This window comes from Aptenodytes patagonicus, chromosome 8, assembly GCF_965638725.1.
Source record: "Aptenodytes patagonicus chromosome 8, bAptPat1.pri.cur, whole genome shotgun sequence".
Classification (NCBI taxonomy): domain Eukaryota; kingdom Metazoa; phylum Chordata; class Aves; order Sphenisciformes; family Spheniscidae; genus Aptenodytes; species Aptenodytes patagonicus.
In genome coordinates this window covers 5,069,173-5,095,717 of record NC_134956.1, presented here as the reverse complement: position 1 = coordinate 5,095,717, position 26,545 = coordinate 5,069,173, and the positions used below count along the sequence as shown (strand labels likewise).

Sequence of the window (26,545 nt, the reverse complement as noted above, 5' to 3'; positions counted from 1 at the left end):
CTCTGCAAACATTAAAAGAGCATCTGTCTTCTCCAAAGCACTTCTAATCTCATTTGGATTTAGCAATCTCTCTTGCCTATCTGTAGAGATCAGGAACCTGTTGTGCACATAGGTGCTGTGAAAGCATCAGGAAATAGTTGTTTTCCTGAAGGGCTTAGAGTAATAAAGGAGAGAATCTGAGTGGAATCCATTCAGTTACAGCATACGCACAGCGACGGAATGACTGTCTTATTCCGAGAGTCTTTCATGTCATAGCTTGAAGAGAAGCGAGTCGGTAAAGGAGGAACCAGTGTTAGAGTAGGAGGTGAACAGGAATCATTTAGTTGTTTAGATGTTAAAAATGCAGGGGCACAAGGAGTGGAATTCAGATTCTTGAAATGTTTGTTCTGCCTGTGTCAGTCACTGTTATTGATAGGCAGGTGTGGGCTTGGTTTTAATTGTGCTGTAGCTCATGGTTTGTGCTCCATTATCTCGTTGCCTTACTGATAAAATGAACTAAAGGAAGGAAATAGTATTTTCTAAAGATGGGAGGCTCAAAATACTCTTCTCTCCTCCTTTCCCTATCTCCTGTCAACACTACTGGACAAGCTCTAGATGAGACTGCCTCTGAATTAGTGTGTGTTTACCTGTAGGATTAAAGAGGTGGTGAGGAGCATGCTGGAACAAGTGGGATGTAAACAGAGAACAGAAGAGGAACAGTTACGGATATAAATAAATACCAAAACTCTTCCGAGCCAACAGGGAGTGAATGCAAGTGCTCCTCCATTCACAGGAATCTCCTTTGCTTTTTCAGATCATTGTAAGGAAGCAGATTGCCAGGATTTCCCCCCTGTGGCTGCCTGACTGCTGCTGAGCTACCCCTCCCAGCCCATGTGGCTCTCCCCATGCTCCAAGAGTGCAACTGGTGCCCAACGCAATGTGTGTTTGTCAAACCATGGAAGTGGGCAAGTATGGCAAGAATGCCACTCGATCCGGAGACCGGGGGGTCCTGCTGGAGCCTTTCATTCACCAGGTGGGCGGCCACAGCAGCATGATGCGCTACGACGACCATACTGTCTGCAAGCCCCTCATTACCAGAGAACAGCGCTTCTATGAATCTCTGCCCCCAGAAATGAAGGAGTTCACACCTGAATACAAAGGTGAGGCCTGTTGTCATTCCAGAATGCAATTACATGCTTCAAGAACCTGCCCTCTCATTTTTCCTGCAGCTTCTGATGTGTTGCTGTCTTTTGGCATCATTTTATTTGTTGGTTTTAATTCTCTTCTGCAGACTAGCAATTTGATAGGAGCACTTGCAAAGGAGGAAGTCTCTTTTTGTAGGCATGCAGAGTTTAATGTGCTTCTCTTCCTAGAGAGAGTATATGCGGTGTGACAGTTGTAGTCTGAAGCTTAAGGTTATGAATGTGTAACTAAAGTAATTTTACTACCAAGTTATTGTCAATTACAGCCTTGGCCTTATGAAGTTAGATCATATACTAAGCATTTGCACATTCCAGTCCTGTAATTTATTGCTTCCTCATCCCATTTCTTTTATGGACCCGTATCAGAAAGCTGCTGAAGCAGGAAGCATTGCTTTCCCAGCGCTGAGGTGAAGCTTTGTCCTCAGCCGCTTTGAAGAACTGGAATTTTCCAGTGTCTCTATCATTGTAGGAGGTTGGCAGCTCATCTGTATCTTTCAGAAGCTCAATACACTTTCAGCCTTGCGCGTCTGTATTCAGGGTGGTGACACTGGCAGGTAGCCTTTTGGGGGACTCAGCGTTCCCATTGCCTCTGCTTCTTTGTCACCGCGTGGCATTGGGAGGGAGGACGGTGCTTCACAGACAGCTGGGACCACCATCTGTTCAGGGTCTTGCCAGTTGATCTGGCTGCAGCCTGAAGGTCTCGAAGCAGTGTCAGCTTACCTACCTGTGTCTGTATGCAGATCATGAGTGAAAGATACAGTCTCCAACAGACGGGTCCTCTCGTACCCTCAAGCCGCTCTGGGGCCATACGGTGCTCTAGTGACCCATCAGAAATCCCAGCTGAAACCGTGTAGTTACTAGAATTGATACGATGTCAGGCTTTCCTTGGGAGATGGGTTTAAAACTGATGAAGCTGATAATCCAGATGGAGACCTGTCTTCCTGAAGTCAGATACTTCCTGGAAGCCTAAAGGCATAGGACATGCACCTCCACCCCAGTGTGGGATTTCGGCAAGAGTCCTGTGCAGTTTCCCAGTAGTCCCAGAAATTGTTCCTACTGGTTTGGGGGAGAGGAATATTGGGGATGATACTTCCTGTCTCAGCATTCGGATGTTACTGTAAGATTGCCCTTTCACAGAGGTATCTTGAGGAGCATGTCCAGGCAGCCAGAACACTTGGAGTGGCATTAATGTAGTGACATGCTGGGAGTCCTGAACTGCGCTGAAGTTGTGTTGAGCTGCCTGAACCTTGTTAGCATTGTCATGTGCAGATAAGGAAAAAGGAAGGACAGTTACATGATGGCCTGCATCAACTGAGCAGTGCGAGGTTTCCTCGTGTTTGTGAGGAATCATTTGATTCAGTGCATCTGGCATCTGATACTCCTGGCAGCTATTCAATGCTGGTGACAAGCTAATGAAAGATTTTTGTCCTTGCAAGTTAGGAGATAGGCTGATAGCCTCATTATCAGGGCTGGGGGAGTACCAAAGATGAAGATGTCAGCCCTAACTAGAAGTGTCAGCTGTCCTGCTCTGTGGCTGGCCAGCTAGATATATTCAGAGTCTGTGCTGTGAAAGATCTATACCTTCCCTTGGACTATAGTGCTTTTCAGGAGCCTTCAGAAGGTAAAACTGGACAGGACACAAATGGTTCTGCTTGCCTGCACCTGGCTGAGGTAGTTTTACTTCCAGGGCCTCCTGTTTTTATTGCTAGGAAGCCCTGGGACCTTGCAGATCACTTTTCTGCGAGACTGGCTGACTTGTGATAAGAGTGGCAGGTGTCACCTCAGCCTCAGAGCTCTGTGCTTCAGAGCTCAGATGCTGGAGAGCTCCTTTAGCGGAGAAAGCACACTCCTCCTTGGCCAGCAATGTCCTTGTCAACAGCAGGAGCACTTCTGCAGGACATAGATACTTACCCAAATGAACTAGATATATATTTTGTATGCGTTGCTCCCTTCAACATCTTGGTAAACTGTGCTTTCTCCAGTTCGACGACATTTGCTGCAAGACTGAATGGAAGGAAATAATCACACCCCTCAGCCTACCAGCTGTGCTTGTGTCCTTAATTTCCTGTGGGTGGCAGAGCTTCCCCTGCTGCTGCTGACTGTTCGCTCAGGTAGCGACACAGGGCACGGTTTGGGGGATTTCTCCTCTGTGCTGTGCTAACAACATTTGGGTTGTTGTAGTCTTAAACCTCCTTTCATTGCTCTGGACTTGCTTTGTTGCTCTGTGAGCTACATTTTCCTCTTTCCTGTTGAACATTTGGGTGCTAGTGGTTGTGTATTCCCTCCCCTGGGAAAGACAACTGACATGTCACTTCTCTCTGGCAGGTGTGGTATCTGTCTGTTTTGAGGGAGACAGTGATGGCTACATTAACCTGGTGGCCTATCCCTATGTGGAGAATGAGGCTCTGGAGCAGGATGATATGCCAGAGAGGGACCAGCCACGACGCAAGCACTCGCGTCGGAGCCTTCACAGATCAAGCAGCAGCACTGAGCACAAGGAGGAAAAACCCGGCCTGGCCAGTGACAGCAGTGAAAGGTAAAAACTTTGAGGGCCCGGTGACAACATGATGAGCAGGAAATCTCTTTTCCCCTTTCAGCTCTGGCGCCCCTTTTGTTGAGAGCATTTTGCACTTCCGTACAGTCGGCAGGCTGTCTTGCACTTGCTAGCCCAGCACACTGTGGCACTGCAAACTGTGTCAGGAGCTTTGCTGCATTCAGGACGAACTCATCCACGTGAAGTGCTTCTGACACAGGATAACCCTTGGCAGTTTGTTGGATGTGGAACCAAAGTGTGTGGAGCAGATTCAAACACTCTTCAGTCCACCTGGTTACTAACTCAGAGGTTTCTTCCAAGGGTACTTTGAATACAGGTCTCTGTATTCTCACACCAGCTGGAGCTCCCTGAGAAACAAACGTTCCTGCTTACTCTATCAATTACAGTACAACCTAGCAGAGATGTTAGACCAGGTCCTTGAGTGTGGGTCCACAGCCCAGGGTATTAGTGAGGATTTGCTGTTAAGAAGGTTTGTATTGGTGTGAGGTGTGCAGCAGGAGAAGGAACAGGAGATAGTTGTGTGCAAGGGAGAGGGTACGACAGTCGTAAGTATCTGAAGAATGCATGGATTCTGACAGGCAAGTTTGTTCTGTCTTTATACCAGCAGCATCCAGGAAACGAAGAGTCCCAGGGTGGACTTGCACATCCATTCAGATGTTCCATTTCAGATGTTGGATGGGAACAGCGGTCTGAGCTCTGAAAAGATCAGCTATAACCCCTGGAGCCTGCGCTGTCATAAGCAGCAGCTGAGCCGCATGCGGTCAGAATCCAAGGACCGAAAACTCTACAGTATCCTTTGGGAAGCAGAACTGAGTGTGTCAGTTGCTGCTGCTCTGGCCTTACACGTTTGTGCCTGAGGCAGCTTATTTCCTTCGGCTTTCCCATCGTTCACACAAGCAAAGCTGTATTTTATGTTTCTTTTTACTATTCCTTCCTGCTTCCCATACAGTGACACTAATGTCTGACACTGGTGTTCGGAGAAGCCATGTTTCTGGCTAGATTTCATGTTTTCATTCTTTTCTGGTCCTTCTCTTTGTTGGCTTTTGTTTTGAACTGTAGTTTTTCACGTCAGGCTTTGCCCGGCAGCAGATGCAGGTCTACCTTGTTCAGTAATCCCTTGGGAGGGAGCTGTGTTTGTCCTTGTCACCTTTCTTGAGTTTTTTCCAGTTCTACTGTATCCTTCTGGAGACCATGACCAAACGGCACGCAATACGGAAGATGCAAGTGAACCAGAGATTTCCACTGGTGTTTAATGCTGTTGTCTCTCCTTTCCCTCATAATTCCTAACATGCTCTTGTTCTAAGTGCTGTCTCATTACCCCAGGATCCCACTCCTGACTGGTAATAGTTGTCTCGAAACATACTGCTCTATGCATTAAAAATCTTTTCCTCCTTATCTTGCGTGTTAACTCTAGAGAATTTTGCCCGCCCGTTTAATGGCCAAGTCAGTCTCATAAGACCCTTGCGGAGTTTTTCACAACTGTTCCTCATGTTTGCAACCTTGAGTAACTTAGTACTACAAGCAAATTTGTCACCTCGCTGTTCGCTCACTTTTCTGGATCACTTGTTGAATGGCATGGATCTCTGCACAAAGACCCTGCTGGTGACTTTGGCCGCAAGACCAGTCAGGCTAGTTTGTAGTTCCCCAGATCTCCGCAAATCAGCGTTGTGGTAGCCCCCCCTTCAGTCTCCTGGTGCTAAGGCAGTGTTAAATAAGTTACCCATCTCTTATTTTCTGTTCAACATGCAATCTCTTCTCTTGGCATTTCAGTTTGAGAATTCTCTGAACTCAGAAAAAGAGTTCTGGCTTGGGAATCCCCCATGCTCTTCCCCAGTAAACGAAGCAGCAAAATATTAATCTTATTTCTCTTTTTAGGGGGTCTCTTCACACACCCCCATCCCACCCCCTTCCCCTGTAGCTCCATTTGTACTTTGTCTTTAAACCCTGCAGGCAGTCTGACTGGCTTCTGCAGGTGGTTGAAGATGGATTTGTTATTTTCTGTGCCTTCGGAAATGACTCCTCGTGCTTTTGTCTTCAACTTGCCAGCTTGTGGGTTTTGTTTGTTTCACCTGCTGGAGCGTGACTCTGTTTTCCTCGCAGAGAAACAACCTCACTTTTAATAGCTGTATTCTTCGTCATTTTAACTGTGTGGGCTTCCCTTTCCTATTCTCAAACGTGTGCTTTGAGCCTCCAGCTTTTATTTTTAAACAACCTGCATCGCTTGCAGAGAAGTAATTCTTTTTGGCTGTCCTATTCTTTTTAATCACACTTCCTTATTTTTATGAAGTTCCTCTTTCAAAATCAAACGTAGTTGACGATAGATTTTTCTAAATGTTAAACTTCCTTGCAGGTTTAATCTAGCTGTGCTCTGGTTGCCATTTCAGCGTAACATGTTGAACCGTGCCCTGGGGGGCTACTTGGGGCAAACTTCAGGGTTGTTTTTTCCCCTTTGGGACAAGCTGCTGCACCGATTGTCTCGGGTTTGTTCTCAGCGCTGTGCCCTAATGGAGGGTTTGCCCATTGTGTGTGCTGGTAATTGAAGGCTCCCGTTACTGTTCTGCTTCCTGCCTTTGTAGTCTCTCCGGTTTCCCCCCGTGGGTTTCCCCCCCGTGTGTCGGGCAGTGTTGCTGTTCTGGGCAGGCCAATAGCAACAGTACTGTGCTATTACTTGAGCCTTGAGTCTTCAGTCCGTGGGGATTGTGTTGTTTATCCATATGGTTAAATTGCTAATTTGATTAGACTTTAAGCTCTCCCTTAATATATCAGCAATTCTTACTGGCAGATGGTGTCTTTCCTGACACTAGCATTCTGCTCTTCGGTTCCCCCTGCTGAGTTTCCAGTACACCTGCATGTGATCTCCTTGCTTACTGTTGGCCATTCCACTTTCCAGGCTGACTTCTTCTACCAAGTGTGAAAGCCTGGGTGCCACCGTTAGGTTTTGTACTTTTTTTCCACTTCCCCAAACAGTTCATTCTGTCTGTTCTTTGGCTTCCTATTTGTTTGTCGCCCGACCCTATCTCATGCTGGCCCAAGTCCCTGTCTGTGGTGGCCCTGGGGAGCGGTGTCTCTGACGGGTGAGCTCTCCTTGACATGTCTCCCAGAGTTCCTTTTGCTGGAGAACGTGGTGCATCACTTCAAACTTCCCTGCGTACTTGATCTGAAAATGGGGACCAGACAGCACGGAGACGATGCATCTGAGGAGAAGGCTGCTCGGCAGATGAAGAAGTGTGAACAGAGCACTTCCGCCACCTTGGGCGTGCGTGTGTGTGGGATGCAGGTAGGGATCCCCAAGGGCTGCAGGTGCCGCACATTCCCTTTCGCAGCCCCATTAGACCTCCCAGTTACTGTTTCCTACTGTGCATTGAGTTACAGGGTCTTCCACTTCAGGTAGGTACACCAGTGTTCAGGGTACGTGCTTTTTGTCTTCGTTTCTAAGCCTAGAACAAAGGAACCTGCTTCTCCCGAAACAGCCCGCTTTATCCAAAGCGGTTTTGTTCACAGACAGTGAGGGGATTTTCTAATAAAATTATTTTTGTGGCTTAGTGTTCAGCTAGAATCACAGTGCCTGGGGAGGGAGGTGTCCCTCTGTCCCAGCATCAGCTGACATTTGCTTCCGTACTGTCCTGGGAGTTCAGAAGTTGCTCTCCTCTTGTGGCTAGGCCCTGTGCCCAAGGATTTGCTGCTGGTGCTGTTGTGCAACAGGCACTCCTTTCCCCACCCACAAAAGGATCTTGTAATCCAGATCTCTGCCCACAGACTCTTGAAGCAATGAGGGCCTCTCATTAATCACATGCCACATAATAACGGCAATATGTGCCGGCAGCTCCCGCTGCCAGAGGATTGTCTTGAGTTGCTGTAAGACTTGGCTTTTTAAGCCTTGGGGTCTGTTGTGTCATGCTTCTTGGGAACGCCCGGACTGAAGAGCCACCCTTTGGGTGTCCTGGGAGAGAACCAGTGCTTGGGCACCTTGACTGTGCCCATGGGATGCACCCATGAGCTGCTTTGGGATTGAGGGAACAGGCAGAGCTGTTTCCTGCTCCCCCTTGGGCGTGGTGGGGACAGGACGAGTTCCCTCTGCCCTCTCAGTGGAGGACAGCTCAGCGCTCTCTGTGAGTGGCGTTAACGTGTTGCTCCTGCTTGATGTGCATTTCCTTTGGCGTTCTAGGTCTATCAGCTGGACACAGGGCATTACTTATGCAGGAATAAATACTATGGACGCGGTCTTTCCATTGAGGGCTTCCGCAATGCCCTCTACCAGTATCTCCACAACGGCATTGAGCTGCGCAAGGACCTCTTTGAGCCTGTCCTCGCCAAACTGCGAAGCCTGAAGGCAGTTTTGGAGAGACAGGCCTCCTACCGCTTCTACTCCAGCTCCCTTCTCATCATTTACGATGGGAAGGACAGCAGGGCAGGTATGTTTGTGGAGCGCCGGCCGGAGATGCGCCTGAAGCGGGTGGACAGCTCTCTCCCAGAGAGCCTTCAGGATGGCGGCAGCACGGAGCCTGGCTCCTCGGCCCAGCCCAAGGTGGATGTGCGTATGATTGACTTTGCACACAGCACGTTCAAAGGCTTTCGCGATGACCCCACTGTGCATGACGGACCCGACATGGGTTATGTGTTTGGGCTGGAAAGCCTCATCAACATCATGGAACAGATGCGTGAGGAAAACCAGTAGCCCCGGGCTACGGCCTCTTCTTTTTGTCCTGGTGGCAGAAGCAGACAAGACCACCTACTACCACAGGAAAAAGCAGACAACTTTGGTTTTAAACAATTGTATTGCTCCATTGTTTTTAAATGTACTTGGATAGAAGAGCTGAGGGGAGGCAGGATGGAAGAGCTCCTCATGCCGCCCAGATGGTTCTGACCACGCTAGCTCTGCCTTCTGGAGGAGGCTCCGTAGACGCCTGCTGGGTGTTGGGTGTCCCGGTTCTTCGCTCGTCGCGTGTGCGTGCTGGAGGGAGGACCTGGACGTAGGGGAGAGAAAGCAGAAGAGCACAGGGCTCTTTAGGGGGCTGGAGCTGTGGTGTGAGGAGCCTCCTGCCTCAGGAGCCCCCGGGAGAGCCTTTCCTTTGAAATTCTCCTGGGTTATTGGGAAAGGGCACTCGACTAACAGTTGGCAGCGTCTGTGGGGCTGACGGTGAGCAGCACAGGTGCTGGTCCATGCATTCGGTGTCACTAGCTCTGCCCTGGGTTTTGCTGATTGGGCTTTGCTTTTGATGCTGCCTTTTTTCTGCTGTTTGGGCACTGTGAATAACCAACCCAAACACAGAAATAAAATGACCAAATGCAACCCCTGGCAGAGCTGCGGCCAGGAGGGAATGTCGCACACCTGGAGTTGTGCTCGAGCCTGGGGCCTGCTCGCTCCCCCACGGGGTGGCACGGGCAGGCCCATGTACAGGCAGGCACGGGGCTCTGTGAGAGTAACTCTGCCTTGGACCACTGACCAAGCAAGAACTCGGCTCGTGGGCTAGCAATAGTATCTGTAGCAGTTAACGCAACCCCAGCGGGGCGTTTTGGACCATTTCAACCCTTCCTGTTGTGTAATGTTGGTCCCACAGGTTGTACCGCGAGTATCTCCCTCCTGCCGTTGGGCCCTGGGGGCTGCAGCACGAGGCCGCCCTCTTCCTCCGGCGGGGCCCTCTGCCCTGCAGCCCCTGCTCTTCCGGCAGGTCCGTACATGGGGATGGTGGAAGGGGAGGCCAAGGGTTAGGGCTAACTCCTGTTCTCCCTGGGGGTCTCCAGGGGAGCAGGTGTGGGGGGGCCTGGCTGAGCGGTGAGTGCCGTCGCCTGACTGTTTAGCTTTGCTTCACAGAGTGAAAGAAAAATGATCTGTTTTGTGGATGAAACAGCCAGCTGGGATGTGCTCTGCTGCCTGGGCTCCCTCCCAGAGCTGGTGCTTTACCCGTGGCTTCCCTGGATGAGGGCATTAATGTTTGATACTGTGGCCTGGTGGTACCGAACCATACCCCGCTCAGCATCACCCCCTCTGTGTTTCTGTGCTGGGACCCCCAGTTGCTCCTTCCCCGGTGTCGCTGACTTGTTCCATGGCGTTACCATTACCCTGACTGGCTGAGAAACTGCCTGGATACCTGCAAGGCCAGGGTTGGGGTTTTTCATTATTTTTTTTTTTTTTTTTTTTTACTTCAGGAAAGCTTGTTTGGGGAATACTCGCATGTAGCATGTGTGCCGACTCTGTGTGTGCACGGTCTGCTTGGAAAGTGTTGGTGCTCGGCTGGCGGCCGGCCGTAGCTGCCGCCGCGGGTGCAGGTCTGCGGCACTGAGTGTGGAAGGGGGCAGGGGAAGTGCTGGCTTCTGTCCCAAATCGCACCTCTCTCTCTCTGCCTGTCTCCCAGCTACTCGAAAGCTTGCCCAAGCCACTGCTCCCCTCCAGCTCTCTGGACGAGGACCTTCATTCACGCTGCTCTCCCCTGCCCTGGGTTACTACTTCATCGCTTCTGCGACTCGCTGCCCCGCCAGGCAGGGCTCACGGGATTTTCAGGGAACAGGTTTGCAGGAGGGAGGGAGGCTTGTTAGAGCAGCTGGCGTAGCGGGCGGTCTGGGTACCGAGAACGGCCGCGTTTCCCTCACAGCGTGTTTTGTGCATGTCCTTGTCCCCGGCGGGCTGCGCTCGGGCAGCCCCAGGGCCGTTCCTCCTGGGGGAGCACCTCTACATCCCCCCAGCCCCGACTCCTGCCGTTCCCCTTCCTCGCTAGGCCAGGCACGGGCAGGGGCGAGGTGCGATTGATGGGGTGCGCTGCCTGTGCCCCGTGGGAGCTGCCTCTCCCCTTCCATTTGGATCACCGCGGTGGGACTCCACAGCTTGTACATAGCCTCAACACCCCCCCCTCTGTTTTTACATGAATAATCACCCTGTTTGTGCTTCACAGAAAACCAAAAACCATTAAAGGATCTGTTTTTGTCCGTGGTGTGCCGTGCCTGCCTTTCCCTGCCGGCCGGGGCCGGGGCTGGGTGGGGAGGCAGAGCGGGGCAGGACCCGTGTGCAGGTGGCTTAAGCTCCTGCACTATCCCGTGCGGGGTACAGCCGCGCCCCTGCCCTCCGCTCAGCGTGGGTCGCCCCCATCCTTGCTCGTCCCGGCGGAGAGCACCGGCCCCGGGCAGGGTGCGGTGGGGTGCAGTCCCCCGTCCTCCCCCCGCCCCGCTGCGGCAACGACCCGACCTTGCGGCTCCCGGGGCGGGACGGGAGGCGAGCGGGACCCCTCTGCCCCCCGCAGCGCGGCGACTGCCCGCCGTGCTGCCGCTCTCCCTCCGCTCGCCGTTCCCCGTCGGTGCCGCCCGGGGGGGGGGGGGGGGGGCGGTGGCGGCGGGCGCTAGGACCCGGGGCGGGCGGCAGGAGGCGGGGGGGAGGGGGGGGGCGTGCCGGGCGGCGGTGACGCGGAAGGCGCGCGCGGCGCTGACGTGTCGGTGCGGGCGCGGGGCGGCGGGGGGGATGCGGGCGCTGATCCTGGTGGGCGGCTTCGGGACGCGGCTGCGGCCGCTGACCCTGAGCCGGCCGAAGCCGCTGGTGGAGTTCTGCAACAAGGCGCTGCTGCTGCACCAGCTGGAGGCCCTCCGGCAGGTGGGGGCGGCCGGGGGGCCGGGGCGGGGGGGGCGGCGCGGGGGCCACCCCGCCGGCGACTGACCCGCGCTCCCGCAGGCGGGCGTCAGCCACGTGGTGCTGGCGGTGAGCTACATGTCGGAGGCGCTGGGGGCCGCCATGCGGGAGCAGGAACAGCGGGTAAGGGCCCCCCCCCCCCCCCCCCCCTCCTCCCCCCCGCCGCAACCCGCCCCGCACCCGCCGCTCACCCTGTGCCCGCAGCTCGGCATCCGCATCTCCCTGTCCCACGAGAAGGAGCCGCTGGGCACAGGTAGGGTGCGGGCAGGGCCGGGCAGGGGCAGAGGAGCTGGGGTCGGGGCGGGCGCAGGCAGGACGGGGGCCGGCCGGGAACAGCAGGGCGGGTACAGGGTGGGCTGGGGGGACACGCCGGGACGGGTACGGGTAGGGCTGGGGACGCTGGGAGGGGGACACCACGGGCAGCAAGATGCGTATGGATGGGCAGGGCTGGGGGCACTGGGAGGGGGACACCACGGGCAGCGGGGTGGGTATGGATGGGCAGGGCTGGGAGGACCAGGGACACCGGGAAGGCTGTGCCAGGATGGCGTGGGCAGGATGAAAGGGACCAGGGCCATCAGGACAGGCACAGGAAGGACCAGGGACAGCAGGACTGGTGGAGGATCCAAAGGGACTGGGGGCTTGGGAGGGCCAGTGGGGAGCAGGGATGCTGGGACGGGCACAGGTGGGGCCAGGAGGACCCGGGCACTGGGCTCACCCTGTCCCTGCGGCGTCACTCACGGCCGGGCAGCGGGGCCACTGGCGCTGGCACGGGACCTGCTGGCCGAGGGCGGGGAGCCCTTCTTTGTCCTCAACAGTGACGTGATCTGCGAGTTCCCCTTCGCGGCGCTGGCCCATTTCCACCGGCAGCACGGCGGTGAGGGCTCGCTGGTGGTGACCCGTGTGGAGGAGCCGGCCAAGTACGGCGTGGTGGTGAGCGAGGCCGACACCGGCCGCATCTGCCGCTTCGTGGAGAAGCCGCGTGTCTTCGTGTCCAACAAGATCAACGCCGGGCTCTACATTTTCAGCCCTGGCATCCTGCAACGCATCCAGGTAGGGGCCAGGGCACCGGGCTGGGCTGGGCTGGGGGGGCCGAGTCCCCTGCTCAGCCCTGAGCCCCATCCTCGCAGCTGCGCCCCACCTCCATCGAGAAGGAGATCTTCCCGGCCATGGCGCAGGAGGGGCAGCTCTACGCCATGGAGCTGCAGGGTAAGGCCCTGCACACGGTGTGGGCAGCATGGGGGGGGGGGGGTCTTGCCTGCACTGCTGCCCCCGCGCTGGGGGCCTTCACTGTGGCTCTGTCCCCACAGGCTTCTGGATGGACATCGGGCAGCCAAAAGACTTCCTCACAGGCATGTGCATGTACCTGCAGGCGCTGCGGGCTCAGCACCCCGAGAAGCTGCACTCGGGGCCCGGTGTCGTAGGGAACGTGCTGGTGGTAAGTGCCAGCCCCCAGCACGCCGGCCCCAGGCACGTGTCACGGGTTCTCCGTGTCCTCCCACCGCCATCCTCGCTGCCGTCCTCAAGCTGTGCCCTCCTGTCCCCACGCTGGCCAAATGGCGCAGGCCGTGCCGAGAGCTCTGGCTGCCCTCCCGGCCCTGGTGCAGCCCCTCTTCTTTCCAGGACCCCAGCGCCAAGATCGGGGCAAACTGCGTCATTGGCCCCAACGTGACAATTGGGGCTGGCGTGGTGGTGGAGGACGGGGTGCGCATCAAACGCTGCACCGTGCTGAAGGGGGCCCGCATCCGTTCGCACTCCTGGCTGGAGTCCTGCATTGTGGGCTGGAGCTGCTCCGTGGGACAGTGGGTGAGGATGTGGGTGCCCCTGTGGGGGATCGAGGCTCAGCTCTTGCCCTCCTGACTCCTCGGGCTGCGGCCGAAGGGATGGAGGGGTGCACCAGCGCCTGCGGGCAGGAGCGTGGCACTGAGCCCTGAGCCGGGGCAGGCATGACGGGGCCTCTCTGGGGCAGGTGCGCATGGAGAATGTGACAGTGCTGGGTGAGGATGTCATTGTCAACGACGAGCTCTACCTCAATGGGGCCAACGTGCTGCCACACAAGTCCATCGCCGAGTCCGTGCCAGAGCCGCGCATCATCATGTAGCAGCCCCTGGTGGGCCCTGCACTCCCGGCTCTGCTTGGATTAAATATTTATATTTCCATCTACCGCTGAGTGTCATCTGAGCATGGCCCGAGAGCTGGGTCACTTGCCAGGGCTGGCCTGGCTTCCCCTCCCCGTGTCTCAGGGCACCACGTAAGGAAGAATAATTTAATGCTGCATTTCATGAAGTCAGCCCCCAGCCAGGGGCAAGTTAACAGCCCGAACACCCAGCCCGGCCCCCTTGCCCCTGTGTTGGGGCTGCCACGTGTCCCCAGGGCTGCCGCAGAGCTGAGGCCTTGGGCACCCCTCCCTGAGAATGACCCACGGAGCAGAGGGACTGCCATGGCCCAGGCGCTGGGCGAGAGGGATGCTGACCCCAGAACCTGGCATCGGGCCTCCCCCCCACCGGCCTCTCCCTCCCTGCAGCCCCATGCCCCATGGTGCGGCCCCGTGCTGGGTCCTGGCCCTGCGGGTGAGGGCCTGGCAGCCCTGGGCAGAGCGAGCATTTGGGGAGAAGCCAGCGTGTGGCGGGGGGCCGCCCTGCTCAGCTGGGGGAGCCTGTGGTGCGGGGCTGGGTGCTACGAGCTGGCTGGCTTGGTGAAGTCGTCCACCCCCGTGATGGTGGCCTTGCAGAAGAAGCAGTCCTTGTTGTTCATCAGGTGCTGGTTGATGCAGGCTCTGGGACAGAGGAGGAAAGAGTGTGAGCTCCCCCCTGCATGGCATGGGGCGGCCAGGGGCTGGCAGTCGCCCTGGTGGGGATTGTGCATGCGAGCTACTCACTTGCATGACTTATGGGAGCAGGGTCTGAAGATGGCTGAGATGGGGTGTGCGTAGCAGATGGGGCACAGGTCTTCCTCGCTGGTGGGCTGTGGGGGGGGGCACCAGGTGGTTAGCGGTGGCAGCAAAACCCCTGTGTCCCAGGGCAGCTGTGCCGGGAGCCAGGGCTGCTACTGAGCATCAAGACCAGGCTGGGGGGACTCACCAGTGTGGTGGCAGCTGCCTGCTTGGACTCCTCGCTCAGGTGGCTCAGCATCTTGTCCACCTTCGCCAGCTCCTCGGCACTGATGTACTCTGTGTCTGTGGGGACAAACCGGGCATGCATGGGGTGAATGTGACCCTTGGGCTGCCCCGAGGCTGCTGGGCGATGCACAAGGGGCTGCAGCTGCCGTCAGGGACCAGCCAGGACAGGGAACCTGGTGCTGGGGACAGGGATCCCCACAGCAAGCTGGACATTGGGTGCTGCAAGGGGACAAAACTGCTGCCAAAAGTGGGCACCGGACACAGCCCCATCCCAAGTGCCACCGCTGGGGGACAGCGGGGGAGCCATGGACCCAGGGCTAAGGGGGCTAGGACACGTCGCAGGGGACACAGACACCAGCAGCCCTGTCTCTCCATCCCAGCCATGGCTGGGTGGTGAGTGCAGCCCAGCTCCCAGCGCAGTGCAGACACTTACAGGTGTGCAGGGAGAAATGGCGCTTGTCTGTGGCTGGGGCAGCAGCCGCCAGGGCCGAGGGCTCGGCGTGGCCCAGCAGGTACTGGATGGAGCGCAGCTGGAAACAGGGGTCCGCCAGCAGCACTGCCGTTGCGCGCTCAGCCCTGCAAAGGGACACAGTCAGGCCTCTGCCTTAGGTACAACCCACCCTGCAGTCACAAGGCCACCCGGCTGCGTCCCCAGCCAGTGGCCCCCCCCACTCCTGGCAGCATCAAGCTGGGGAAACATGCTCAAATGCAGCCGAAGGGCAGCAGCCCTCCTTCCTCCTCCACCCCCCCCCGGCTCAGAGGCTCTGGGGATCGATACAGTGCATTAGCACTTGCTGAGGCTGCAGCCCTTGTACACCAGTGCCCGTCTGAGCCTGGGGAGCTGCAGGGCAGCTGAAGCAGCCAGCACTATCCTTGCTTCACAGCACTGCAAGGGTAAAAGGAGATATGCCACTCAGCAGCCTCACGTCGGGGGTTGTGGCCCCCCTGCATCAAGGGGACAGCTCAAGGTGCCCCCAGGGCAAGCGGGTGCCCCCACAAGGCAGGAGGGAGCAGTTGTGGCTCTCCCTGGCTTCGAGCATCAGCAGGGACGGGCAGGACAGATGAAGGGCACCTTAACGAGCGTCTCCATCAGGCACCAGTGCTGTGGCCTGTTCACAGCCTTTGGCAAGGAGCAGAGCTGACTCCGTGGCTGGCTCTCAGGCAAGCACAGCCGCCCCGGCGGCAGGAGGCGAGCGGGGGCGAGGGAGAAGCCCGGCGGTGCACGCTGAGCCTGGGCCAGGGCGCAGGGGGTTAACAGCCCCTTGACACGCGGCAACTGCAGCTGCCAAATTAGCTTTTTGCTGCCCTAATGGAAACCAATTCCCCAGCTTGGCTTTCTGCTTCCCACTAACGCGCCTGGGCTCTGGGTAATGACATTCCTGCGCGTCCTTCACCCTGTGGCCTCCCCCTCCCCGCTGGCAGCCCGCAGCACCCCCTCTGCCGTGGGGACCCCACCGGGCTCAGCCGGCCCTGCTCACCCCATGGCCAGGGGTGCTGGGGGAGGCGGGGTGTGTGTGTGGGGGGGTGGGGTGGGGTGGGGTGGGGGGGAGGGGGTGGGTGTCCCTGCCAGCTCATGCAGGGGATAGTGAGGATGAGAGCAGCGGGAAGGACCACGACTGGGTACTAAGCCGGGGGGGGGGGGGGGTATGACTGCCATCCCCACTCCCAGCCTGGGTGCAGGATTGGACTCGAGGCGCTCCCAGAGGTGACAATGGGGCGGGTTTATTCCAGCATCCTCCCAGAGGCTGGGCAGTCGCGCAGCAGCCAGTGCGGCCGCCTTACGGATTACAGCCGGTTGAGGTTGCCATTCTCCAGCGGGAGGGACGGCGGCTGCACACCGGTAAGGCCGGAGGGTTGGCGAAGTGGCTCTGAGCACCCCTGGGGACAAGCGACCACGCAGGGCTGGTGCCGGCTGCACATCGCCCTGCCCACTCGCAGGACAGCAAGGGAGGGCCACGGCCACGGCCACCACCGCGGCCACCACTCCCCGCGCCGGGACCAATGGGATCCTGCCCGGCCCACACGTCGCGCACAGCCAGCGCGTAAATAGGGGCAGGAGCGGGACCGCGTTCCCGCAGCGAGCCCGGCTCCCCGGGAGATGCTGGCCAGGAGGGAGCCCAATGGGGGTCACCGGGGCCAGAGCACTGGGGATGTGTCACGGCAGCGCTGAGTCCTGAGAAACTTCGCACCCCAGGGACGCGCGGCTCCAGGAGGCAGCGAGGCATTTGCCAAGCCTGAAACACAGCCCCGAAACGCTGGAGCGTCTCAGCCCCCTGATGCCGGACACCAGCCCCCACCCACCCCCCTGCACCCGGGTGCCAGGCAGCCCACGGCCAGCCGGAGCACAGGTACGCGGCAGCCTCAAGTGAGACGCGGCAGAGCTGGGCAGGGCGATGCTGCCCTTTAACTCTTTTCAAGCCTCACGGCTGGAATCGGGATCCTCCTTTGCAAGGTGCAAAGGGGCATCTGTGGATGCTTGGTAGAGCCCCCCACCAAGACAGCACAGGGGGAGACCGGGGAGGACCACGGCACATTTTCTCTTGCATCTCGTCGAGCCTGGCTGTGCTGCCAGGCTGCACAGAGGCTCTTGCCTGGCACAATGTCCCCGCGGGTGCCCACAGACCCACTCTGGCCGCGGGTGGCGAAGCTGCTGCTGCTGCTCCAGCTGTGCACCCATGGCCGTGCTCCCCGTGCCTCCCTGCTGCCCCGCAGTTGCCCCACCGCCTGCATCTGCACCTCTGACCTGCTAAGCTGCAGCCGGCAGATGCTGCAGCGCGTGCCCCGGGCGCTGCCACCCACCGCCACCACGCTGGACCTCAGCCACAATGCCCTCACCCAGCTCCATGACCGCTGGCTGGCTGCCCTCCCGCATCTCGAGGCCCTCCACATCAGCCACAACCAGATTAAGGACCTTTCTCCGCAGGCTTTCCACAATGCCTCCTACCTGCGGCACCTCGACATGTCCTCCAACCACCTGCATGCCGTTGAGATGCACTACTTCGACGCGCTGGTCAGCTTGGAGGAGCTTCTGCTCTACAACAACCGCATTACACGGGTGGATGAAAACGCCTTCACCAAGCTAAGCAGCCTGCGGAAAGTCTACCTGAGCTGGAACAACCTGACCACCTTCCCCTTCCGCTCGGTGCAAGGGCTGGGCAACTACAGCCTCCGCACACTGGACCTCTCCTCCAACAGCCTGAGCAGCATCCCCGTGGAGGAGCTGGCGGCCCTGCCTGAAAACATCAGGAATGGCTTGTACCTGCACAACAACCCCGTCAGGTGCAGCTGCCCGCTCTACCTGATGCTCCAGCGCTGGAAACAGCGAGGTTTCAGCTCCGTGAAGGATTTCTTCGAGGAACACACCTGCAAGGTGTCCGACAACATGCCCCGGTCCCTGATCAAGTTCCTCAAATACAGCCACATGTTCGAGAACTGCTCGGCGGGCCCCGAAGACGTGCACCCCGTGCCCTTCCCCGTGATGGTGGGCCAGACTCTCCTGCTTGCTTGCAACACCAGCCTGCCAGCTGCGGCCACCACCTACATGTGGATCTCCCCTCACCACGAGCCCATCAAACACCCAGGGAACAGCAACCGCTCTTTGGAGGTCTACCACAATGGCAGCCTGAAGATTGCGGTAGCCAAGCCTTGGCACTCGGGGGTCTACATAGGCTTGGCCATCAACAGCCCCCGCAATTTCAGCAGGCTGTGCGAAGTCAACGTGACGGTCCACTACCCCAAGCCGGACGGGGAGACCTTCAGCACCGGCCTCACAACCCTGCTGGGGTGCATCGTGAGCCTGCTGCTTGTGCTTATTTACTTGTACCTCACGCCCTGCCGCTGCCTGAGCTGCTGCAAGAAGCCGGCTCCTCTCAGCCCTCCGCAGGAGTGCAGCGCCCAGTCCTCCATCCTCAGCGCCACTCCCCCCGCCACCGACGGGCCAAACCGCAAAGTCAGCACCAACAAGCACGTGGTCTTCCTCGAGCCCATCAGGGAGACGCAGAACGGCAAGATCCGCCTGGCCCTTGGCGAGGACTTCCCCGATGCCAAGCACCCCAAGGTCCTGCAGCTCAAGTCAGACTCAGAGTCCATCAGCTCCGCCTTTTCGGACACCCCCATTGTGTCATAGCAGGGAAGGAAGGAGGGAGCTGGGAGGAGAGCCGGGGCCTCCCGAGAGCTGTTCTCCTCCATCACTGCTAGAAGCAGGATTATCGGGCACCCTGAATTCCCGGCTTGACTGCGACCTGCGAGTGTGATTGGCATCACCCGCAACTGCTTCAACTGCAAGTCCCTGTGGGTTTTGGGCTGGGGGCACATTGGTGCCCAGCAAGAGCTCTTCGTGCAAGCCACTGGCAACAGCCTCATTAGCACAAGGGTAATGCTGACAAACCCAGCATGCCTGAGAAACCCCCACTTCATTCGGGCAGCCAAATTCCCTAATGGTGACCCTGGGGGCTGGCAGTCTGCCACATCCCTGGGCACATGAGACCCAACCCAGTGCCACCGCCACCGACCCCTAGGCCAAGGAATAGCCGTGACGAGTGGGGCACTGTCCTCGTTCATGCCAGAGCTGCCAGGGATGGCGGTGCCACCGTCCTCTCCCAGCCTGTGCCAGTCCCCATCAGCATGCTGTGGCCAGGAGCGGGGGGGAGTGTGACCCCGTCGCAAGGGGGGGGGTACACGCCCCCTCCCTGAACATGGCCATGCAGGAGGGATGGAGCTCGGTGCCTGACCAGCCATGCAGCCAAGCAAATGTTACAAGCTTTTGCCTCCCGACAAGCTGTAAATAGTCAAGGCAGGATCAGGTGATGCAATACAGCGCCCCGACCCGCATTGCTCAGAGCTCCCCGTGCCACCAAGGACGATGAGGTCTCAGATGCACCACCCTCCTTCACTGCTTCTCCTTGAGGCGGACAAACGCGCTGCTAAAGCACAGCTATTTAGGCAGTAATCTAATAAGCCTATCGATAAATGTGAGTAATCCTCTCCTCTCTTGGGTCGTAATTCTCTAGTTACATTGGAATAAAAATGCCTATTTTTTTAAGCTCACGCTGGGCTGAGTGTCTCCTTGCCCTCGCAGGGCAGTGGCACGGAGCTGACCCACATCCCACGGGCACAGAGGCAGAAGTCTGGGGGTCTGAGGGAGCCCTGAATTCCCACTGGCCCGGCACATGGAGCCAGGCGATTCACACCGGGCTTACAGCCTCTGTTCCCATCAAACGGCATTAGGTTGGCCTCGGAAAGGGGGTTAAATGTGCCGAGATGGAGCTGGTGGCCTGGGAATGGTGCGACAGGAGTGTCCAGTGGCTTGTCCCCAGGAGGGCAGGTCTCCAGTGACGACTGGGAGCTGGGGAGGGAGCGGCGCCAACTGACACAAGGGCACATTCAGATCTCAATAGGGACGAGCAGGATTTAGATGCGGGGGAGAGGCACCTTGGGGAGACCGGCTCGGGGTTGGACTGGCCCTGTCTTTGGCTGGGTCCCAGCACTCTCTGCGGATGAAGCCTTCACCTCACCGGGTGCCTGCACTGCTTTCCCCAGGGCCCAGCCTTGCATTGCCCCCAGCCCAGGGAGCGGCCCTGCCCCCCCAGTAATGCCTGTGTGATTCCGCAGAGGGATAAGGGTGTCCCCTCATCTGCCGGCCACCACTGCCCCCTCCACAGCCGGAGCAGGAGCATGTGGCTGTCACCTGCAGCATGGGGGATGCTGGGGCCACCCCACAGGCAGGAACGCAGCTGAGACACAACCCAAAAATGGGGACCAGGATCCTTTGCAAACCTTCCCTCCAACCCACAGCCCCTCACAGCCGTGCGCCCCTGCCCCAAGAGCTGCTGGCAGCCCTGTGACCGGTGGGAGAGGAAGGTCCATGGGGCATCAGGACACCTCTAGCGCCTGTCCTTCAACTTTGCTAGCTAGGAAACAAGCAGCTTTTTTCCCAGCAAAAAGTCAACTGTGCCCAAAGTGCTTGTCAGAACCCCGCCATCCATCCAAGGAGGGGAGAGCATTTGGGACAGCAGCTATCCGGAGACAACCGCAGCCACCCAGCGCCCCTCCTGACACTGACCTTGCATGCAGCTTCATGTGATACATGCCCCACTGCTGTGCGCCCTGTGGCCGCTGCTTGGCAGCTGGCAAAGGCGATGGGATGCGGAGCGACAGGCCCCGCTGGCCTGTGCCATTGCTCCCCGCGTGCCTGCTGCTGCTGGCCCTGTCGCCTTGTGTTAGCGCAGCACTCCTGACGTCAGCCTGGGACGCTGAGCTGGCCGCACCAGGGTGCTGCCGGGGGGTGGCAAGGTGCTTCGGTGTCGGATGGATAGGTAAGTGGCACCCTGCCCCTCAAGGACGGAGCTGAGGCAATGCCAGCCCCTGGCTTTGCACCAGGGCAGGGATCCCATGGGAAGGATGGTTTGAATTTGCCCTGGGAACATCTGGGAAAGAGAGGAGACACTGCCGAGAGGGCCCAGGTCCAAACCCAACAAGGGCACTGCCCTGAGCGTGACCTGCGCCTGCCGAGACAGTGGTGAGCCCATGCCGGAGCACATGCCGCATCCAAGCACCGTGTCTTCCTCCAAAAGGAAAGGTGAAGTGCTGCTCCGGGCTCCAGCACCTGAAGTGGGTGTCACCCACCCACTGCTCTTCTGTCGCCACCCTTGTAGGTCTCCTCGCAAACCTTCCCCCTCCCCGGTGCCAACATCAGCTTCCCGGGCATTAGTGCTCCTGCAAACCTGCATCCTCAGCTGAGGCTAATGACTGAAGCTCGGGGAACGCTCAGGCCAACTGGAGTGCAAGAAAAGCTCCTGGGGGCCTCTCTGGGGACACTCCAGCCTCGAGAAGCCAAGGAGAGCTCTTCTAGCCTGGATGCCACTCTCCTATCCCTGCTGGAAGGCCGAGCCCCACTGTGCCGGGGTCAGCATATCTGAGGTTCCTATCAGTGTTGCTCCCAAGGGCTCGCCACTGCCTTTACCCAGGAAAATCCTGCTGCTGCATTTGACACCTTTCTGATGCTTGGAAAAGACCCCGCACCACATTGGTGCTCCAACAAGCAAGGCAAGGCAGTTTGAACTGTCAAAGCAGTTCATTAAGCAGCCTGAAAGGCAAATCATCTCAGCAAGGAAAAACATAGCCATGAGCACAGCCTCCCTGTCAGGCAGGAGTTGGGAAATGTAATGGATGGTCCCTGAGGAATACACCGTCCTCTCTCGGCAGCCATCTGCACCATTACAGCCCCGGCTCGCTGCCAAACTGGCCTCCTACTCCTTGACTCCGCAGGGTAAAGCAACGGGTCAGCACAAAGCATGGCGCCCCTGGCACGCCGGGATCTGCACCTGCACACGCGGGGAGGAAGGACTAGCTTTGGGGACCAGCCTCCAATGCTGACTCCTGTCTCCCCTGGCACCCCACATCTCAGCCAGGGCAACGCAGGCATGCTGAAAGCCAGTCCTGCTGCCGGGGCTGGACACACGGTTGGACCTGGATCCTTTCCTTACGATGCTTACGGTTTTCCCAAGAGCTCAAAGCAGCGAAGGCTGGTGCTGGCCAGCATGATGCCTGCTCCTGCCACCCAGCGTGTGCTTGACAGCCCCGAGGGGACAGAGATCCCGGCCTTGGCAGTCCCACTGCTCAGAGGACAGCGTTTAGAGCTCACAGCTTGTAAAAACTGTAAGATCAGTAAGGCCAGACTCCTTTTTTAACCATGAAACCCAGGTCTGAGCTAGTCACTCCTCTGTGCTCTGGCTCACACTCACCCCGATACGTTACGTACTGCAAGACTCGCGTACCGCTCATTTTCTGAGGTTTTAGGGCAAGGTAGCAAGGACTCCTTTAGACTGAGTGGTCCATGAAATGTCTACTCCTGCACCTCCTTCCACCACAGCTCGCTCGTCAGTACGTGCTGAAGGAGCATTAGTGTTTAAGTGATCAGTAATCACAGTGTCCTACGGGACTGCAGAGAACTACCATGTCCAGCGGGGACCAGCCAAATCCCCAGGGTCCCAGCAGGGCTTGAGCACGCAGGCGGGTGGCCAGGCTGAGTTTAGCAACCTGCAGACTGGAATCTTCTGTGACTTTTCCAGTGGAGGTGACCCCAAAACCATCCAGCAATTGAACAGAGTCTACTTAGCCTGCCTCCCCCACCTGGCCTCGTGCCTCCTCACCTTCCTGCTCACCAATGTGTTACTTCTGCCCAGGGAACCCCTCCATCTCCTCCCAGTCCATCCCTCTGCACCCATCTGTACTGCGCAAAGGAGAAGAGTGCAGAGGTCCAGCCAGAATTACCCGAACATCACGTCAGCCCAGTGCCGCTCCTCCTGGCAGGTCCCACTGGCTCGTGCTCAGCATCCCACTGGCACAGCATGGTTGTTTCTGGCCCAGGATTCCCGTCCTGCGCTCTGCTGGCTGGTAGCACCATGTTCCTGGTGACCACGGTGCTCTTCCCTGTGTCCTCTCCATCTTTTGGGCAGAAGTCCGTGAGAGATGCACCCTGAAGGCTGCTTAGGTCTTTTCTTGTACAGTTGTGCTGCAGACAAGTTCGCTGGCTCCGTGCACGTGCCCTAACCCTCCAGACTCACACTGAAAGCATCGGCTGCGGGCAGGGCTGGGGAACGCACTGCCCGGCCTTGCTCCCCTTGCCTCCAAGTGGATGGTGTCCACGGGTCATGGGGGAAGCCTGAGGAGCAGAGTGGCGGCCAAGCCCCGGCACAACACGGCTCATCTCCACTCTGGGATGGCCACTCGCTTTCCACAAAGCCTTTTCCAACCTATATGCCCGGTCCTAATTACAATATGCCCTCGCACGCAGGGGACCAACAGCCTCACTGTCGGGCCTTGCCACTTCTCCTGCCGCTTGCTCTCACCAGGATCCTTACACAAGCTCTGGCCAATGCCGCTCCATTAGCTCACTCCAAAGGAGGCTTAATAGAAAAATCTGCTCAATTATTTAGCAGACAAACAGGGGGATGATACTGGCTGAAGGCAGCCAGGGTCTCTGGCGCAGACCCAATGATTCAGCCCAACTCCTGCCTCGGCCTGCCAGATCCTGCCCTCCCTCTCCTCCCTGCAAAACCAAGGCTCAGTCATCAGGGCCTGGCAAACAGGCAGCACGCAGGCATCCCTGCCTCCTCGGCCCTGCCAGGCGCTGAGACTCCCCGCAACGAAGGTGCTGCCCAACTGCTGTCAGACCCAAGGGCTGGAGGGGGGGCAGCACGTCAGGAGGCCTGAGCAGTCCCAAAACAACATTGCAGAGACCAAAATAGTTTTAAAACAAGGAGCTGTTGCCTGTTGGTGAGACAGGCCAGCCCCCAGCGGCAGGCTGTCCCGCTCTCGCCTGTTGACGAGGTTTAGCTCCCTCCCGGCAAGCCCTTGAGGGACAGGCAGCTGCTCTGCTGGGAAACACAGCTCCTGTTGTGGGAACTAGAAGACCCTCTGCTGAGGGATCCCAGTTTGAGCTAGCAGCCTCCCCATCTGTGCCCTGCACTAACGCTCCTCTGCCAGTTTGCAAGGGTTGTAACATCCTGCAAGGGAGCTGAGCCACTCTGGTTATCAGCGTAAGGTTTTCCTTTCCACCCTCCAGCCCCCAGCAAGCATTTGGGAGTTGTGGTAAGTGACCCATGGAGGCTTTACAAAGATCAGTAAGCCCGGATGAGGTGGGCACTGAAGCTTTGGTTCACCACGAGCAGCACCAGCCGTCCTGCCAGACCCGACGGGGAAATGCATTTTTTCTCTCGCAAAAGCACAGCCCGCTCCATCCAGGGACTAAGGCGTACGATGTATCAGCTGTCTCACCACATCCCAGCCTGGGCAACGTTCCCTTTCCTTGTGCTTAATGGCTCTGTTTGGTGCCAGGAGGCCGTAGCAAGAGGACTTGATGCCTGGCTGAGCGTCCTGTGCTGGGCAAGGAGCAGCCAAGGCACCCGACTGCATCCTGATAACACGGCTGGATGAGTCGGCAGGGCCCCAGCTCTCCTTACTCCCACCCTTCCCCTCTGAAACATTTTGGCCCCATAAACGGGACCTCATTCCTCCACGCCCAGATGAACCCGTCCTCTCAGTCCCAGGGCAAAGCTTGCAGCACCTTCCAACCAAGCGCCTGGCACAGCATCAGCTCGCTGGGTTAGAGGCAACCAGAAAAACCACAGCCAAGCCAAGGAAGTCACCCAGGGTCCTGTCCCCTGTCCTCATCCTCTGGGGCAGAGCCTCCTCGCAGGGAACCAGTCAGGGTAACAGCTAGCGTCCTAGGCAATTCCCACACAGAAATTCCTACATGCAAATGTGGGTTGGATAACCTCTCTCTGTTAATGATTTCTGGCAATCTGGGGGTTGCCAAATGGGACCTGGAAGAAATTTCTACCTGCTTCCAGCACTGCCCGGGCAGAGTGCTTCCGAGGAAAGAAAAAAGCCCATCTTATTATCCTACTCGCTGCAACGAGAGGAATGGAAAAAGGAGAAGTGTCTCCTCTTGAGTTCATATAAAATGAGTCTGCTCTGGAGAGCCTGGTTACATATGGGATCCTTTAAATCTCTTCAGCTACCTCCTGCAGCAACATGACCCATGGCAATCATCTCCCATGGGAGCGTACAGACCCGAGGGAGGTTTGAATTCTCCTTTTCCATTCCACGGACCACCCTCTTACTCATGCGCTTGGAGACAGATGCTTCCCATCGCCCTGCTCTGGGCCAGCTGTTGTTGACCTGTACCATCTCCTACAGGGAGATGTTGACCTGTACCATCTCCCTACAGGGCTCTGCTCACCCCAGCTGCACCTCCCAGTCCTACAGCACCCTGCTGCAATGATGCCAAGAGACTTGCACACAGGATCAAACCAGGACTGAACCCTTGAGGAACACAAAGGCAGCAGAAAAGCCTCTGCGTTTCCTCTCATATCTGCTGTTTTTCTCCACCCTGTCCCTGTTTGCTGTTTTCAAACGTGCCTGCACAGAGCAGAACCATTCTATAAGCAGGGTACAACACTCGCACCCCGGTACTCAATTCAGAGTGCTGCAAAGAGGGTGGGTGGCTCAGTTTTCTCTTCAATGTCAGGTACTCTGCCTGTGGCCACGCTGATCTCTGCCATCAGGCTGCCCATCCCCTCTGCTCAGGTAGCGGTAGAGGGTCTCCAAACCACTCAGCCTTGGTTCTTTTGTCTTGATTGACCTCAGTGGCTCCCCTGCAATGTTTGTTTGCCTTTTATAGATCAGTGACTTATCAAACCTCAGATTTATTGCAGGGCTTTGCAAAATCATGTAGAAGCATTTTGTTTTATAGACATTTTCCCTTTGCTTTCTCCTGTTTCACCTTGTGCTTCTCCTGCTCAGCTAGGTCCACCATAAGGACATGATGCTTTGCCCACATCATTCCCCTGTTTTTTATTTATTTCTGCTTTCCAGTGCCCAAGGAGGTGACTACAAAGCCCTTGATCAGTCAGAGACTTGGCACTTCCCAACCAGACACCACAGGAGACGGCACCTCTGGTTTGTGACAGCGCAGCCCACCGCTGCCCAAGGTGCGGAGGATGCTGTTGGCAGACAGGGGACAGTGCCGCTTGGCGAGGTACAGCCCCTTTGACACTGGCTGCCCGGGTTTCCCTAACCCAAAGCACAACTGGCATTTCAGGTAAAGGAGACGCAGTCTGGAAGCTTTTTGTCTCCCCAGGACTCCCTGCAGGCTGGGAAGGATGTGATTTTCATCACACTACCATCTTCACAGCGCTCTTCAGAGTTTGCTGAACTGAGGGCCAGAGAAAGAGCTTTATCCCTTCCCCTCTTTGACTCTACAAGCAACCTAGTCTGGGACAGATGTTCAAGGGACAGGGAGCCAGGGAAGGACTTCTTGTCCTGCCTTGCATGCAGGGAACTGCTTTATCACCTCCCACCTTCCCTCCAGGAAGAAGTGTCTAGTTGTGGCATCAAATTCATGACGTTTGCCCTTTCCACAGAGCAGGATTCTGGGGGCGAGCAAAATCCACCCCTGTTCACAGTCCAGAAAGGCCACTGATCAATAAGTGCTAAGCTCTTGGCACTGTCACACTTGGGGCTGTGAGACTGGTGCAGCAGCCACAGGAGGCAGGATATAATTAGATATATTTATGTAC

The 26,545-nt window shown here is 57.4% G+C and overlaps 4 protein-coding genes across 9 annotated transcripts in view; 3 read left to right on the top strand and 1 right to left on the bottom strand.

Moving 5' to 3' along the window:
* IP6K1 (inositol hexakisphosphate kinase 1) overlaps window positions 1-10,661 on the top strand; it is a 39,684-nt gene extending 29,023 nt beyond the window's left edge. For 3 of the 4 annotated variants that reach the window (XM_076346048.1, XM_076346049.1, XM_076346050.1), the window contains 5 exons: window positions 794-1,139; window positions 3,507-3,717; window positions 4,340-4,524; window positions 6,837-7,012; window positions 7,901-10,661. In XM_076346048.1, the coding sequence (XP_076202163.1) occupies window positions 917-1,139; window positions 3,507-3,717; window positions 4,340-4,524; window positions 6,837-7,012; window positions 7,901-8,410 (1,305 nt within the window). In that variant the 5' untranslated portion in view covers window positions 794-916 and the 3' untranslated portion in view covers window positions 8,411-10,661. The remainder of the gene's footprint in view (window positions 1-793; window positions 1,140-3,506; window positions 3,718-4,339; window positions 4,525-6,836; window positions 7,013-7,900) is intronic. The other variant, XM_076346051.1, reaches the window with a different exon arrangement.
* A 514-nt stretch (window positions 10,662-11,175) lies between these two features.
* GMPPB (GDP-mannose pyrophosphorylase B) lies at window positions 11,176-13,507 on the top strand. The gene is made up of 8 exons (XM_076346047.1): window positions 11,176-11,311; window positions 11,390-11,470; window positions 11,552-11,600; window positions 12,096-12,397; window positions 12,475-12,553; window positions 12,655-12,782; window positions 12,968-13,150; window positions 13,314-13,507. The coding sequence occupies exons 1-8, from the start codon at window positions 11,183-11,185 to the stop codon at window positions 13,443-13,445; spliced, it is 1,083 nt and encodes a 360-aa protein (XP_076202162.1). The 5' UTR covers window positions 11,176-11,182; the 3' UTR covers window positions 13,446-13,507.
* Window positions 13,508-13,596: 89 nt separating this feature from the next.
* The window catches only part of RNF123 (ring finger protein 123), a 52,713-nt gene continuing 39,764 nt past the window's right edge, over window positions 13,597-26,545 (bottom strand). For 2 of the 3 annotated variants that reach the window (XM_076346044.1, XM_076346043.1), the window contains exons 36-39: window positions 14,896-15,038; window positions 14,425-14,519; window positions 14,223-14,308; window positions 13,597-14,120 (exon numbers count right to left, since the gene is read on the bottom strand). In XM_076346044.1, coding sequence (XP_076202159.1) covers window positions 14,021-14,120; window positions 14,223-14,308; window positions 14,425-14,519; window positions 14,896-15,038 — 424 coding nt within the window. In that variant the 3' untranslated portion in view covers window positions 13,597-14,020. The remainder of the gene's footprint in view (window positions 14,121-14,222; window positions 14,309-14,424; window positions 14,520-14,895; window positions 15,039-26,545) is intronic. The other variant, XM_076346045.1, reaches the window with a different exon arrangement.
* On the top strand, window positions 16,822-19,501 carry AMIGO3 (adhesion molecule with Ig like domain 3). Its single transcript, XM_076346046.1, has one exon. It carries the CDS (start codon window positions 17,062-17,064, stop codon window positions 18,586-18,588), a length of 1,527 nt encoding a protein of 508 aa, XP_076202161.1. The 5' UTR covers window positions 16,822-17,061; the 3' UTR covers window positions 18,589-19,501.